This window comes from Mizuhopecten yessoensis, unplaced genomic scaffold, assembly GCF_002113885.1.
Source record: "Mizuhopecten yessoensis strain PY_sf001 unplaced genomic scaffold, ASM211388v2 scaffold1063, whole genome shotgun sequence".
Classification (NCBI taxonomy): Eukaryota; Metazoa; Mollusca; class Bivalvia; order Pectinida; family Pectinidae; genus Mizuhopecten; species Mizuhopecten yessoensis.
Window position 1 is genome coordinate 10,105 of NW_018403859.1, and position 17,143 is coordinate 27,247.

General features: G+C 38.0%; 1 protein-coding gene across 1 annotated transcript in view; it reads right to left on the bottom strand.

Moving 5' to 3' along the window:
- Positions 1-1,534: 1,534 nt before the first annotated feature.
- The window catches only part of LOC110456859 (organic cation transporter protein-like), a 30,956-nt gene continuing 15,347 nt past the window's right edge, over positions 1,535-17,143 (bottom strand). Inside the window, exons 2-9 of the mRNA XM_021507882.1 lie at positions 8,948-9,122; positions 8,208-8,311; positions 7,580-7,728; positions 6,876-7,044; positions 5,135-5,353; positions 3,495-3,721; positions 2,670-2,857; positions 1,535-2,215 (exon numbers count right to left, since the gene is read on the bottom strand). Of these exons, the coding sequence (XP_021363557.1) occupies positions 1,916-2,215; positions 2,670-2,857; positions 3,495-3,721; positions 5,135-5,353; positions 6,876-7,044; positions 7,580-7,728; positions 8,208-8,311; positions 8,948-9,122 (1,531 nt within the window). The 3' untranslated portion in view covers positions 1,535-1,915. The remainder of the gene's footprint in view (positions 2,216-2,669; positions 2,858-3,494; positions 3,722-5,134; positions 5,354-6,875; positions 7,045-7,579; positions 7,729-8,207; positions 8,312-8,947; positions 9,123-17,143) is intronic.

A 17,143-nucleotide genomic window follows, 5' to 3' on the forward strand; every position in this document is an offset into this window, starting at 1 on the left:
CACACCGGCTCTCACACAGCGATTTGACAATTCCAGTTTCTCAAACCAAGACGAGCTCTATGATGATTTCAAGAGACTTCTGTATCTTTAAAAAAGAAAATGTTGTTGTTAGAGCACACTAAAACTAATGTTGTTGAATGTTCTAAACAGCTATACACATTACGGTGGAAGTATCACCCTTTTCTCTTAATAAAAATGTCAAGTAATGATATAGCGATATTAATTTGTTCTTGCTTGGTGAATACTTTCTACGTTTAATGTAAAGAGTCTAGTCAAATTTGACTTATAATTTAGCAAACAACATATATTTTAAAGAGATGAAGATGCAACATTTGTATTTTGTGTGTTGCATAAGTGTGGATCGTTATATTGTAGGCGGCTCCCGCCAACAACCAATGCATAACTGACCACAATGTGCTAACACCGTACAGTTTCGTTATACGGTGTATATCGTTATTGTATAACTGATCATGATGTGCTAACACGGTACAGGAATGTAATGAACGAGTTGGAATTAATGTGCCTAACGTTCTAAAAATCTTTCATATTAAATGTACATGTAGAAAACTAGTGCTGTCTCCGAAGTAAAAGTGTCCTTAAATGTTGTTTCTTTTACTTGTGAAAATTTATACCGGACTACTAAATATCACATAACATTGTTTGAACATACAGTGTATATGCTATCGGGAAGAAAAGTTCTATTTCAGAGCTAATAAGCAACTGAATGGAGCCCTTTTTCTGACTTAGAGTTATTCCCCTTGGTAGGATATTCATTTCTCAAAACGTTGTAACCGTTTGCAATAATAATTCCTGGTACCAACATCTTAAAGTCCTGAGTTTGACCCCTGCTATATTTGTACTTCCGCCCTTTTTTCAAATACTCAAATTTCAAACAACTTTTTCTGTAAAATGAATAACACGAAAGATTTCTGTATTAAATGACAATCAATAATGTCATAATAGTGATAATGTAAACAATGTTTGTTTTACTAAACGGTATCATTTACTTTTCCTCAGTTATACTGAATATATTTGGATACAGTACAACCAAACAAACGTACCATGGAGTGCAATAGTGTAAAATACTTGTATCATTGGCAAAACAGATTTAAATACGATAATGTTATCATTCAGCACTATACATCATAATGCATGTTGATCAACATATATAAAAACAGTTCATTGGTACTTTAACGCAAAAACATACATAGAACAGTTCATTCATACAATGTACCTTAACGCTTAAACAGAAACACAGTTCATTGGTAACTTTAACGTCAATACAAAACACAGTTCATTGGTGATTTTAACGCCGATACAAAAACACAGTTTATTTGAACTTCAAATGCAAAACAAAAACACAGTTCTTGGTACTTCAACGCCAATACAAAAAAAACAGTTCTTGGTACTTCAACGCCAATACAAAAACACAGTTCTTGGTACTTCAACGCCAATACAAAAACACAGTTCATCGGTAAATTAACGCCAATATATATATAAAAAAAAAAAAAAAAAAAAAAAACCCAANATTTGTAATTCAAATGCCAATACAAAAACATAGTCCATTGCAACGTTAACGTCAATATTCATTCGAACTCTAAATGCCAATAAAACGGGTAATTGGACATTTTAAAGCCAACACAAACACACCGGTAATTGGAAATGTTAATTCCAATACAAACACACAGTTCATTGGTACTTTAACGCCAATGCATAACAGAGTTCATTGGTACGTGTACTTAACGCTAAAAGCACAATCTATCACAGTCTACTTGTACGTAAGTATACGCCTTTGGTACATCGAACCTGTATATCTCGATACTACAATAGCTGCAAAGTTTTGAATGGGTCGAAAACGTTTGCACATTGCACATATAGTTTGATAAAAATCACACACAGAACATTATCAGGGTTTTCATCCCTTTGAATCAAAGTGCACCATTCTTAATTCCGTGGCTGTCGTTCCATTAGTGGAAGGTTGGATGGTGTCACAAGGTTGGATGGTGTCACAAGGTTGGATGGTGTCACTAGGTTGGATGGTTGTGAAACGTTTGGAAGCTTTAGTAACACTAACGTTAACATCTTTCATGTCTTCTGGTAGCTGTTTATGAAGTGTTTCCGGTAAAGCAAGGGAGAGAAGTCCAGCTATCAAAGCTAGTACACCAAATATTACGTATGGTAGGGCTGTTTCGAATCTCGTATCAACCAGATTTCCCTGGAATATAAAATAAAACTATTAATATGACGAATCACACGTGACTGGCATTGATCTTGCTCTTGGCCAACGCAGTTGCATATTCGGATTATTTATGTATTCTTCATAGACTAACGTATTGTCTTTTCTCTTCTACCATATCGGTTTCTTTTCTGAACACGTCATCTGCGATTAGTACTGACAAAAGTGTTATGGCGCAATTGTCCTAAATAATCTGATTGAGTCGAAAAGGCAAGCAAACGATTTGAGAACAACAACGTACAAAGAAGCCTTGCTGAATTATCGGCAGACACACTATGGCTGAATGTGTATATCATATGGAATTTATATTTACCTTTAGAACAGGTAACAGGATATCTGAACTATATTATCCGTATGACAAAAAAAAAGGAAAAGGGAGGAGGTAAGCCAAAGTAACAGACTTTGTAAAGCGCGATCTCTGTGGTATTCTTACCAGGTCGGCGATGTATGGTGCCACAGTGGCACCGATCATTCCTGACACATTGGCTGTGGCAACGACGAAGCTCCTAATTGAGGTTGGAAACATCTCACTGGTGAAGATGAACACGTTAGCGAAGTCCCCCGAAACACTCATCCGGCCGACGGTCGCCGATCCCATCAGGATCCATCGCCTCGTGGTCTCTGTAAAACCCGTAACGTTACAATGCACAGTATAAGCATTATAACTACGCTTATCCTCCAACTCAACGCAAGCATCATCACTTAAAACGCTTCTCCGTTGCCTTCTTTTGTGGACATTTTTTTTAACATATTGACCTACTATGAAACTTCCGAAAAAGTTGATCAGACTAAACATTCTTTTACCTTGACAGGCAAAACCACGCATTTTCCAGTATGAGATGTTCTTTTCTCGGGTTGAGGTAAGCTGATTGCCAGTTAGGAATTTTGTTTGATGTCATATCATAAGACGGTCAACAGCACAAAAGAAGAGTAACCATTACCATCGTTATGATGATATAGGGGATCTTAACTCCCAGGAAGGATTAACGAGTCTCTCTTTGGGATCAAGATTCCCTATCTCACTCAACAGGAGTGAAGGTTTCCATTTGACCATCTAAGTCTACCATTTCATTGGTGTGTATGAACACTACCCATTCTCGATATGAATTGATCGTATACAATGAATGGATCGTCCTCAACACACAATTATTACCATTGACATCACAAATCGACAAAAGTTAATCTGGATCTGTGACTTACTGAGATACCATTGACAACAGAGACACACCACACAGTGGCTGAATGCCGTTTTACTTACCGTCTTTCACGTACAACGAGGCAACCATTGACAACACAGAGAGGAGAAATGTTAAAAGCAAGGCGACACTATTCAGAAGTTTCCGGCCGAATCGGTTGTTGAGATATAGTGTTACAAAGGCGCCGGCGGATTCCACAACAGCGAATATCAGAAAGTTCAAGTAGACGTTCCCACCTAGTGTTCCCACGTGGAAGGTGAGCCCATAATACGAAGTGGCTAAGACAAACCTGCGGGTACACATAATGAAAAACCACTAATTAAAAAACTAAAATATCATATGGCTGAGAATGTCACAAGATCATAGTTTGTATCATATACAATGAATATCAGTATATAAATATTTCAATTTGTTAGCAAAACACGGTTATCGTAGAAGGCAGTGTCAAATGAGCGTAGTGGGCTTATACCTCAATACCAAACTGTCGTCAAAAATATAGATCAGTATAACATGCAAAGATGCTGACAGCGTGATGGGTTTTTACTTAGGAGTAATAAATCAAAGAGAATGAAAAAATAAAAGTTCCGTATGCAATGAATCTTCTCTGAAGTTTATTCGATCGTAAAACTAAAACCACGCAGTTTGAGAAAATAACGTACCACAGTAGCACATGAACATGTTAAATTAACGTACCACAGGAACATGTTAAATTAAAGTACCACAGGAACATGATTCATTAACGAACCACAGGAACATGTTAAAGTAACGTACCACAGGAACATGTTAAAGTAATGTAACCCAGGAACATGTTAAAGTAACGTACCACAGGAACATGCTAATTTAACGTACCACAGGAACATGTTAAAGTAATGTACCACAGGAACTTGTTAAATTAACGTACCCAGGAACATGTTAAAGTAATGTACCACAGGAACATGTTAAATTAACGTACCACAGGAACATGTTAAAGTAATTTACCCCAGGAACATGTTAACTTAACGTACAACAGGAACATGTTAAATTAAAGTACCACAGGAACATGTTAAATCAATGTACCACAGGAACATGTTAAAGTAACGTATTACAGGAACATGTTAAAGTAACGTACCCAGGAACATGTTAAAGTAATGTACCACAGGAACATGTTAAATTAACGTACCCAGGAACATGTTAACTTAACGTACCCAAGGAACATGTTAAAGTAATGTACCACAAGAACATGTTAAATTAACGTACCATAGGAACATGTTAAAGTAATGTACCGCAGGAACATGTTTAGTTAACGTACCCAGGAACATGTTAAAGTAATGTACCACAGAACCATGTTAAATTAACGTACCACAGAAAATGTTAAAGTAACGTACCCCAGGAACATGTTAAAGTAACGTACCCCAGGAACATGTTAAAGTAATGTACTACAGGAACATGTTAAATTAACGTACCACAGGAACATGTTAAAGTAATGTACCCGCGGAACATGTTAAAGTAACGTACCACAGAACCATGTTAAATTAACGTACCACAGGAACATGTTAAATCAAAGTACCACAGAACCGTGTTAAATTAACGTACCACAGGAACATGTTAAAGTAATGTACCACAGAACCGTGTTAAATTAACGTAACCCAGGAACATGTTAAATTAACGTACCCTAGGAACATGTTAGATTAACGTACCACAGGAACATGTTAAATTAACGTACCACAGGAACATGTTAATAAGCCATCGGATCAGGTGTTTCCTGGACCTGAACAATGGTGCTATCTCTCGAATTCCGACGTTTTTCTTTTCGTTGGTTCGTTTGATATCAAAATCCTTAGGGAGTTGGCGTTTGTTCATTTTGGCAATTTTACGGAGCGTTTCGTTAGCTTCCTCCAATTTGCCCCTCGACAACAACCATCGCGTTGATTCTGGAAGAACACTACAAATTAAATCAAGCACACAATCTGTATTAAGTAAGGAAACTATGTCCAATAAATCTCAGAAATGATTAAAGGTCCCCATTAGGTTATAGTTATTATTTTTGAATACTATAAAATTACCGAATACATATTTCCAGATAAAGAAAAAAATATCGTGAGTTTCGTTTGATGTTGTGTTAAAGAAAAGAGTTAAAATCTTTAAAATCTTTTCCGAGTGTGAAACAAGTAGAAAATGTTTTGCATCTTGTTAACCACGAATGGTACCGTGTTTTGTCCGATCACCAAGGTTATAAGGCTTAACCATCATTAACCCATGACAATAAAAAAATTAAGACACAAACATTTGTTCTATGTTTGAACTCTTTAGACATGGATTTTCTATTATTTGACCTGTGTTTAAACCCTTTAGACATGGATGATCTATTATTTGACCTTTGTTTAAACCCTTTAGACATGAATGTTCTATCATTTGACCTTAGTTAAAACTCTTTTGCATGGATGTTCTATTATCTGACCTTTGTTTAAACTCTTTTACAGGGGTGTTCTATTATTTGACCTGTGTTTAAACCCTTTAGATATGGATGTTCTATTATTTGACCTGTGTTTAAACCCTTTAGACATGGATGTTCTATTATTTGACCTGTGTTTAAACCCTTTAGACATGAATGTTCTATCATGTGACCTTTGTTTAAACCCCTTTAGACATGGATGTTGTATCATTTGACCTTCGTTTAAACCCTTTAGACATGGATGTTGTATCATGTGACCTTTGTTTAAACCCCTTTAGACATGGATGTTCTATCATTTGACCTTCGTTTAAACCCCTTTAGACATGGATGTTCTATCATGTGACCTTTGTTTAAACCCCTTTAGACATGAATATTGTATCATTTGACCTTCGTTTAAACCCTTTTAGACATGGATGTTCTATTACTTGACCTTCGTTTAAACCCTTTAGACATGGATTCTCTATTACTTAACCTTCGTTTATACCCCTTTAGACATGGATGTTCTATCATTTGACTTTTGTTTAAACCCTTTAGACATGGATGTTCTATCATTTGACCTTGGTTTAAACCCTTTAGATATGGATGTTCTATCATTTGACCTTCGTTTAAACCCTTTAGACATGGATGTTCTATCATTTAACATTACCGTTCATTCTGCTATACTTATTAGTTATCATATCTATTGGAACAGCACAGTTAGAGATAACACTTCAAAGTGAGTCTAATATATATATGTGGTGTTACCTATTTCATTTCAAAGGGTGTTAAGAAAGATTATTTTCAGAAGCTTGAATGCATTATTGTGAAATACACGATACACTGATTAAGCTATGTTGCAAGTGTATCAGGAACAAATGCTAAAATGACTGCAATGTTTCAGTTTTGCCTACTGGTACATGTTTATTTGTGTGATTGCCAACAAGATTGGTCAGATCTGCTGCATACTTGAAGTACGTCTAAAAATTTAGGTCAATTACTAATTGCATAAATGTTATATATTATACAGACTTACAACCAATATAGGAGCAGGATAACACCAGGGGCTGAGATAACAAGTTGTAGACACCTCCAGTCTCGTATGAAGTAGGCGAGTCCACACAGGATTACCTCCCCCACACAGAAGATTACCTCAGTGGAGATACCCGCCAACGCTCTCCAGGACGGGCCGACCATCTCTATAGCTGTAACATGTACAGATAACGCCAGGAAACATAGCTATCACTTACTTACCAGTCATTCATAGACACGTTGCATCACTTATCTACGATTTAGTTACATGCTAAAATATCTACCTGTGATTTAGATACATGCTTTATTACTTACGTTTGATTTAGATTCATATTTATAAACTTAATTACCTGTGCAATACTGTTTTACTTACAATTGATATATATACATGATGTTAATTTGATTATGATTTGTATACAATTTATATCAGCTTTTGCTTTTCATACACGTGATTTTACTTACCTCTGACTTTAGTACAAGCTATGTTACTTGCATATGATTTTGCTACAAGCTATGTAACCTTCCTATAATTTTGGTACACGTTTTGTTTCTTATCCATGATTTTGATACACGCTATGTTTTACCGATGATTTTTATACACGCTTTGTTACTTTTCTATATTTTTTCTATCCCGTATGCTACTAACCTATCATTTTTATGCATGCTATGTTCCTTACCTATGATTTTGATACACGCTATGTTATTTACCTATGATTTTGATACCCGCTATGTTACTCCCAGTTCCAGACAGAAATCTCATGATGACATACATATAAAAGTTGTTTGACCAAGTGCACGCTATCGACGAAAACACCAGGAAGAAGATGCTAAAACAGGCCACAGGTTTCCGACCGAATCTGATGAACGAATAGAAACGATCATTAAAACATGGTTATATAACAATGGGTTTACATCACACACAAACATATCCATACATTGTTATACAGCAATGAGAATACATCGTACATATCGACGTGGATTTGCTGGTATACTTTTAATGAGATGTAGAAGATATAGATAAACGCGCAAGTTTCCTCTTACTCACTCGGATCCACCATCTTACTCTATCTTAAACATCCGTCTTCATTACATGCATTATGAGGAGAAAAGTGATAAAATAAGAATAAAGTGGCCGATATATCTTCGCATTCTAAACATGCATGATTACGCCAATTTCTATATACTGTCCCAACTAGTCTGTTTCAAAACGTTAGTAATGTTTTTGTGTGTTGCATGAAAGATAACATGAAATTATTTGCAAGAGAGATTACACTAAGACCGTCACCATCTCGTTCTCAATACGCAAAACATGTACTGTAAAGATAAATGAACGTACGTGTCGCCGACGGCGCCGAGCACGAGAGCTCCTGCCAGGTTACCTCCTAAAAAGGCCATACTGGCGTGTGTCCGCAATATCTTGTCTTTGCATACCAGACCAAACTATATCAAAGAGATTTACTGGCAGATCAAGGAACGAAACAAACTGGAAGCTGGTTTACAGGTAAGAGACAATCAGACATACTCAGTTAAAAGCAATAGATCAAACTGCAACACATTTGCTAATTATCATGTGAAACTTAAATATATACATTGAGGTACATGTCCGAGAAATACAGATCAAAAGTCAATCCACAAAAAAATCTGTGTTGAAGGTCATTTGTCATCATATATTTAAGCTGATTCATTGCAGGTAAAATTACAATAACAAGACTAATTTACAAGTCAATCTGCAATGTCAATACTGAAATATAGGTCAAATGTCAATTAACAACACAGTGATTAACAGGTAAAATTACCATCTAAGGAACAGATATTGAGTTACATTCAAATGTGTTATTTAGAGATCGTCTGCGACCACTTTGAATGTTCCCATCGGTAGTTATTTCAGTTGTCCATTGCTTTTTCAAGAAATCACGGCTTCTCATATGTGGTCCTTTAATGAATGTTGATGTACAGGTAAACGGTCAAACTAAAAATCATACATTCAATTAAGGGCCAAAGATCAAACCACCATACTGGAGCGAGTCATAACTAAAGTACATTTGTACTAGTTTACAGGTCTAAGACCACACTTACATCCGAAATAGGTGAGCTCGTTAAGCGGTCAGTGTTGTATGTCCAGGAGGAACAAGTCTCTGTCTGTGTTGTGTTAGTGTCGTTGTAGTATAGTGTGACGTCACAGGAAGACACGGACTGGACAATTGCCGGACTAGACAGGTTGGTGGTAACATTTTCGTTATTTACACGACACCTAGTAGGAAAAGAGAAAGGCACATACATACACATCAGTTGTTGTCACCGATACTACGTTTTATATACGATGTATTACACCTGTTACAAGCAGACGAGGAGAGGAAACTAACGATAACTGATCGACTGAAATAGACGGAGTTACAATTGCTAGAAAATGTCTCGATACTGTGATGATCATGATAACATGTATATATGTCTGCTAATGAAATAACTGTTACTTGTTTAATTGGTTACATTTACTGATGATAACAAAGATAGTGCCAGAAATAAGTTCGACACCGGTTGTATGTAAATTCCTGGAATGTTTTGTAAAAGAAAATATCACATGACGATAAATAGATATCTTTTAGCAATCAATATGGTTTTATATCTGGAAGGTCAAACTCCCTCGTTACTTGAAGTTTTGGATAAATGGACGGACGCACTTGATAAAGGACATGCTATTGACTGCTAAAGATATTGGAGTAATTATAGAGCCGGACTTAAAGTTTGAAAACCACATCAGTGAAAAAGTGAAGAAAGCCAAGTCATTTTTTGCCATTCTAAAAAGAGCCTTACATTTTATGGACATACAACTTTTTATATCTTTATACAAATGTCTTTTCTGATCGCAACTCGATTATGAAAGTGCAGTCTGGTTTCATTATAAATACAAACATACTGATTTAATTGGAAATGTGCAATGTCGAGCCACTAGATGCTTACCTGGACTATGGACTACACAAATAACCATATGAAGGAAAGGCTTATAAAACTAAATCTACCTACATTGTCATACAGGTGTATGCGTGGGGACATGATTGAAGTGACAAGGAATGCTGTACTTCTGTAAAATGATGGTCAGAGGTGACCATCAACCACAGTGAGGGAGGATATTCTAAAATGAACTGTTTCAACATCTGGCAATCTTAACATAAAGATATTCCGTCTTTGCGTATTGCAGAGTTATCTTCTCTTGGGAGCAGGTATTGATTGTTACGCCATTTGAAGAATGTGGTAAGGACCATAGACAGCTTTTTAGACTCATTAAAACTTAACAGTTCAGAAAGGTGAAATTGTCCTACCAAGCTGTTATTCTGAAAAAGACTTGTCGAACAAGTTCAGTGATTACTTTCTGAATAAAATCAGCTCGATCAGGAAAAATATGTCGGAAGCGAACTCTACTGCTGACAATGATATCTCTGTCATGACTGCTGACATTAAATTTGACGGGGAACCATAGACAAAGCTCTCACCAACAACCCAGGACGAGTTGCGCAATATCATTGTGACCACGCAATCGAAGTCCTGTGAGCTTGATCCACTGCCTACAGACCTATTAAATCAATGTCGGGAAGCACTGCTTTCCTTGATTACCTCAATCATGAACAAATCAATGGCTGAGTCAAAGGTTCCATGGTGTTTCAAGAAGCTACATGTTAGACCATTGTTGAAGAAGTCTGGAATGGACAAGGAGGAATTGAAGAACTACCGCCCAGTATCAAATCTGCCTTTTCTATCTAAGATATTGGAGAAGGTTGTGTCCCGGCGTTTAGAGGTTCATCTCCATGCAAACAGTCTCCATGACAACATGCAATCGGCCTACCGCATGGGACACTCTACTGAGACGGCCCTCCTACGTGTACATAGTGATATAGCTTCTGCATTGGATAACAAGTGCAGAGCGGTGCTTGTCATGCTGGACTTGTCAGCTGCATTTGACGTCATCGACCATGGCATACTTTATAAACGTCTGGAATACTCTTATGGAGTGACTGATACCGCACTATGCTGGATACAGTCATACCTGAGTGAACAACGACCGTGTGTTGCCATCGAATCTGCGACCTCACATGACAAAGTACTAGATTTCGGGGTTCCTCCAGGGTCGGTGTTAGGACCACAAAAATATTGTATGTACTCCAAACCGATTGGAGAGATTTGTCGTCGCCATTGCCTTCGCTATCATTGCTATGCTGATGACACACAAATTTACATGGTCATAAAACCACAGGACAGTTGGAATACAGTCTCAGAAAGTCTGGAAGCTTGTCTGACAGAAATCAGTATCTGGATGAACGCCCACATGCTTAAACTTAATCAGGAAAAGACGAAACTAATCGTCTTTTCCCCAAAGTGTCAGCAAACAATGACTCTCATGCTCAAGGTTGGTGCCAGAACTATTGAGACTGTTCCAGCTGTTAAAAACCTAGGGGTTTACTTTGAAAGTTCTCTGAACATGGGGAAACAAGTGAACGCGATTGCCAAATCCTGTTACTACCAGATCAGGAACATCGGCTGTATTCGGCAGTTTCTAACTGCAGATGCATGCAAGATTTTGGTCATTCCTCTTGTTACCTCTCGGTTGGATTATGGTAACGCCCTGCTCTGTGGTATATCTGACAAACTAACTAGTCGTCTGCAGAGGGTTCAGAACACTGCAGCACGGCTAGTTACTCGTACTCGAAAGAGAGAGCACATCACTCCTGCGCTTTATTCGTTGCACTGGTTACCTGTACGATACAGGTCGCAGTACAAATTTCTGGTATACACATAGAAGGCACTGAATGGAACAGCTTCTCAGTACCTACAGGAACTTGTTACCCTGTATCAGCCGTCAAGATCACTGCGGTCGGAGTCAGAATCTTTGTTGTGTGTCCCAAAATCTCGTACTGTGACCTACGGAAACAGATGTTTTGGGAGGGTTTCGGCTGCGTTGTGGAATAGCTTTCCATCTGCTATTAGGAAGTCGAATACCCTGGCCAAGTTCAAGAGGTACATAAAAACTCACCTTTTCACGTCTGTATTTTAAAATCTTTGCAAAGACGTCATGTAAATACCACCCTTTTATTTGTTCAATTATGTGCACATTGCTTGTTAAATGTATGAAAGTGATTGCAAGCCTTTGTTGTTTGTTTTCACAATTATAACCATTACTATTATCCATATGTTGTAAAGCGCCTTAGAGTTATTTTACAAATTATATAGGGCGCTATATAAATGCTGTATATGATTATTATTATTATTATCTGAGTTAACGACAACAGTGTGTTGCCATCAGATGTACCACCTCACAAGAAACAAATACTAGGTTCAGTGTTCCACAAGGGTCGGTGTTAGGACCACGAAAATATTGCCAGTACTCTAATCCGATCGGAGAGATTTGCCGTCGCCAAAGCCTTCGCTATCATTGCTTTGCTGATGACACACAAATTTACATGGTCATCAAACCACAGGACAGTTGGGATACAATAACAGAAAACCTGAAAGCTTATTTGACAGATATCAGTACCTGGATGAACGCAAACATTCTAAAGCCTAATCCGGAAAAGACGAAACTAATCGTCTTTTCCCCAAAGTTTCAGCAAACAATGGCTCTCCAGCTCAAGGTCGGTGCCAGAACTATTTAGACTGTCCAATCTGTTAAAAACCTAGGGGTATACTTTGATTGAACGCTATAGCCAAATACTGTTACTACCAGATCAGGAACATCGGCTGTATCCGACAGTTTATAACTGCAGATGCATGCAGTATGCTGGTGCATTCACGTGTTACCTGTCGGTTGGATTATGGTAACGGCCTGCTCTGTGGTATATCCGACAAACTAACTAGTCGTCTGCAGAGGGTTCAGAACACTGAAGCCCGGCTGGTTACTCGTACTCGAAAGAGAGAGCACATCACACCTGTGCTATATTCATTGCACTGGTTACCTGTACGACAAAGGGTCGGAGTCGGAATCATTGTTGTGTGTCCCAAAATCTCGTACTTTGACCTATGGAAACCGGTGCTTTAGGAGGGTTTCAGCCACGTTGTTGAATAGCTTACCATCTGCTATTAGAAAGTTAAATACCCTGGAAAAATTCAAGATAGACATCAAAACTCACCTCTTCATGTTTTGACTCTTTGCAAAGACGTTATTTTAATACCACCCTTTGTTTATTCATTTATGTGCACATTGCTATGATTATCTGCTTGCTGAATGTATAAAAGTGATAGTAAGCCTTTGTTTTTGTTCCACAATTAAAACTAATTATATATAATACTATTATCCATATGGTGTAAAGCGCTTTAGAGTAATTTTACAAATTACATAGGGCGTTATATAAATGTTGTAATTATTTATTATTATTATTATTACAGATTTAACACATATGCTACCACTTCTTTTGTTGGCAGTACCTGTATTTATCTTTTTATCTATTATTCATATACTTTTAATTCCACTAAATATCCTAAACATAGAGACGTTTTCAAAAGTCAATTTGCGCGAGATACACCGTATACAAAATAATTTGGAAGTGATATCTAACAAAGGACACCTTTCTTTGGCCAAAGGAACAAAGGACACAATTTTGTTCACAACTTGAACTTACTACAAAGCAGATGTGACATCATTGCTCTGGAAGGGTACATACATTTTTGTAACCGGTTTCTCGAACAATTTGGTAGTCAAACAAGCAAATTCGTGGAATTTATATCCCCCGCTTGCAGGACATATTGTAGGTTAACATTATTGAGGTTAGGTTTAAACATGTGAGTATCGTGCTGTTGAGACATAATGTATAGCTTAAAACTTAAAAGCCCTATACCTCACTGATTATCCGTAAATATGCACAAATCACATCGGTTGGCAAACTTAGCATGAAATGAATGTGCATAAGGAATTTGGTTGCAACATCTTAACAATATCTACAGCAACACGTACTAATTGTAATTGGGGACCATTACAGATGTCCCCCAAACTGCCCCCATAGTCGCAAAGATGCATCAGAAAAGGATCGCATTGCCATAGTACACCTACAATGTACATACTAAATTTCTAAATTTCGACCAATCAGAAGCCTTTGTGTAGTTGCTATGGCAACGGATAGTATGCGATTGAATTTACAGTCCCCTAATACCCCTATATACTAATTTTCATCGAAATCAAACAATATCTCAATTGCGACCAATCAGAAGCCTCCGTGTGGTTACTATGGTAACGAAACTTATGCGGTTTTATTCGCAGTCCCCTATGTACCCCTATATACCAATTTTCATCAAAATCTAACAATATCTTAATTTCCACAAGTCAGAAGCCTTTGTCTGGTTGCTATGGCAACGAAACGTATGCGGTTGAATTAGCAGTCCCCTAATATCCCTATATACAAATTTCCATCAAAATCTTACAATATCTAAATTTCGACCAATCAGAAGCCTCCGTGTGGTAGCTATGGCAACGAAACCGATGCAGTTGAATTCGCAGTTCCCTTATACCATATAAACCAATTTTCATCAAAATCGAACCAAGTTCGAAGAAAATCGGTTAACATTTGTTATTGCACGGAAACGAAGCGAGGCAGATTATGACTTTTTTCATTATTCAAGGGGCCATAACTCCGCCAAATGGGGTCCGCTGAAAGTGGTCATCGAAATTGGCCGAGACCTTAAGGCATTTGTTGTAGTTATTGCACGGAAACGAAGCGTGACAGACGGACAGACGGACGGACGGACGGACGAACCCATATTAATATCCCCCGTTTCGGTGAAAGCGGGGGATAATAATAAACAGCAACAAATACATTATATGTTTGGAAAATGTTCTATCTAAAACGTATTTACACCACAAATATACATGTATATATCAAATAGCATGATCGTTTACTCGTGTATTTCAAGGTTAGCACAGGAAATGGTTGTATGTAACTTCAGTAAGTATTTGTCATGGTCAACGCATGTCGGAATGCAGTTAGACGGATTCAATTGCACTTATCTGTACTCTAAATCATATACGATAATATTATTCTTTAGAACAAAATTTGCTTGACAAACGTTTCAAGACATACTTGCGCATTCAAGTGTGTACTCTTCATATTATCTTTACATCTCGCATGCAAAGGCGCGTTCTATCTGAAATTTGATATATCACAGCTTTGTATTCTGGCTTCCTTTTAAATTGTTTTCAGTTTTTTTATGGTGTTGGCGACATCCCTTTGCCAGTATTTAAATTAGAGTACAAAATTAACAGTAACATGTAATCCCTGAACACTGTTTTATTACAAAACTTTCCAATTTCGGTCGCATCTATACAAATGCAGATAGTTCTAAGCCATGGAAACATGGGGCTCCCAAAGGTGTAAGTAAATGTCCGACTTTTCGGTTAAGGATTTTGGTAACCGGTTCGCGGTCTTTCGCCCGAGTAACCGGATAACCGGCTAACCGTTGACAACCGTACATAATACATCTACATACCAAATCTATAACATCGGTCAGTATATAAATGTCGACCAATCAGATCCCGACCTAACACGGACATTTTGTCAAATAAAAAAATCAACGCAGATCGCAGTAGTGTTCGTAGTAACACTGCACACTTTTACATAGGGACATTGGACAATGCATACATTTTGACTTATCAGAAGCCAGTCTGCAGCGGCCATTTTGTCGAGGATGTTTGCCTTTTTTCCCATCTTCAAGAACACGATTAAAATATTCAATTAAACAACATTTATTGTGGTCCATAAATCTGAGCAGAAATTGTTATAGCCTGAAATGACTTAGCAAGTGATAGCCCATGATTTAGATCTGTTCGGAAACTTAACATCGAATATCATTAGTGACTACATGTATTATACAGTATGTAATTGCAGTACACCTCTATTACTATGATACTTGTATCCCTCTGTACAACCACGCATGCTTATACATTAAATCTGTGTATGTTATATATCTTTATATACCATTGTAAGTCAAAGATGATAAGATAAAAAAAAAAAACAAGAGGCCCAGGGAGCCTGTATCGCGCACCTGGATAATTAAGCAACTATGGGAAATTATTCTTATTACAAACAATCCATCCAATGGTACAGAAGAAGAAGTATTTTTAAGAATCAAACCTCAAATTCCCTTTTTGAGCCCCGCAACTCTTCACCCAAAGGTGCCACACCTATCATTTATACAAAATTAAGACCCCTTTGCACAAGGATATTTCAGGCCAAATACGGATAAAATCCCTCAAATGGTACATGAGAAGGATTTTAAAGAGTTCAACCTCAGTTCCCCTTTTGGGCCCCACCCTCAGCACCCAAAGGGGCCACACCCACCGTTTATACAAGATCAAGTCCTTTTTGCCCAAGGATGCTCCGGACCGAATTAGGATAAAATCCCATTTATCCCTACGGTAGAAGCAGGGTTTTAATGGTTTTACCTCCATTGCCTCTATTGGGCTCCTCCCCTCTCCGTCCAGGGGGTCCAACCCCACCATTTGAACAAGATTGAGTCCCCTTTGCCCAAGGATGCTCCAGACTGAATTGGGACGTTTATGCATAATTTAGTGCCCTTGGCCAAAGGAAGTTACAGACTGAATTGGGTTGAAATTACTTCATCCCTATGGTAGAAGAAGGATTCCAAAGGTTTTACCTTTATTTCCCCTATTTGTACCAGCCCATCTGCCCCATCGTTTATACAAAATTGAGTCCCTTGGTCTCCAAGAAAGCTGGGTCCACGTCCCGAGGCTGGGTACGTTGGTGGTCAGTGCGTATGTGATCATTTCGGGGGTATGATTGTGGCGCGCTGGGCGTCATCGTAGCAGAAGGCTTTCACAGTAGCTCCAATTTGAGCCAACCTGTTTGCCGTGGGTTGCATCTCGTATTCCTGGGGGAAGAAGATCCTGGTAGTTGAGCAGAGTCGGAATCACTGTCAAACTCTTGATAGGAAGGAGACATGATCCGATATTCTGCAACATACTGCTTTGGCTTCGGACTCTGGGTAGACGAGAGGTGATATGGGCCCTCTATCACCAATCGGCTGGTCACGCCAAGCCCTTGGTTTACATACTCCCAAGAAGGCGGTGGCTTAGGGTCAATCGCGAGAGTATACTCTTTCAAATAGTATGTATATTCTTACGAGTATACTATTCTATGTATCTCCGACACTTGGCGCTGGATATCCGCGTCACACCAGTGTCCCCTTGTTGGGCTCCGTGGCGGGTGGAGGCATAGATCGTGAAACAAACAAATATACACATGGGTAAAGATAAAAACCACCAAAACGACGGACATA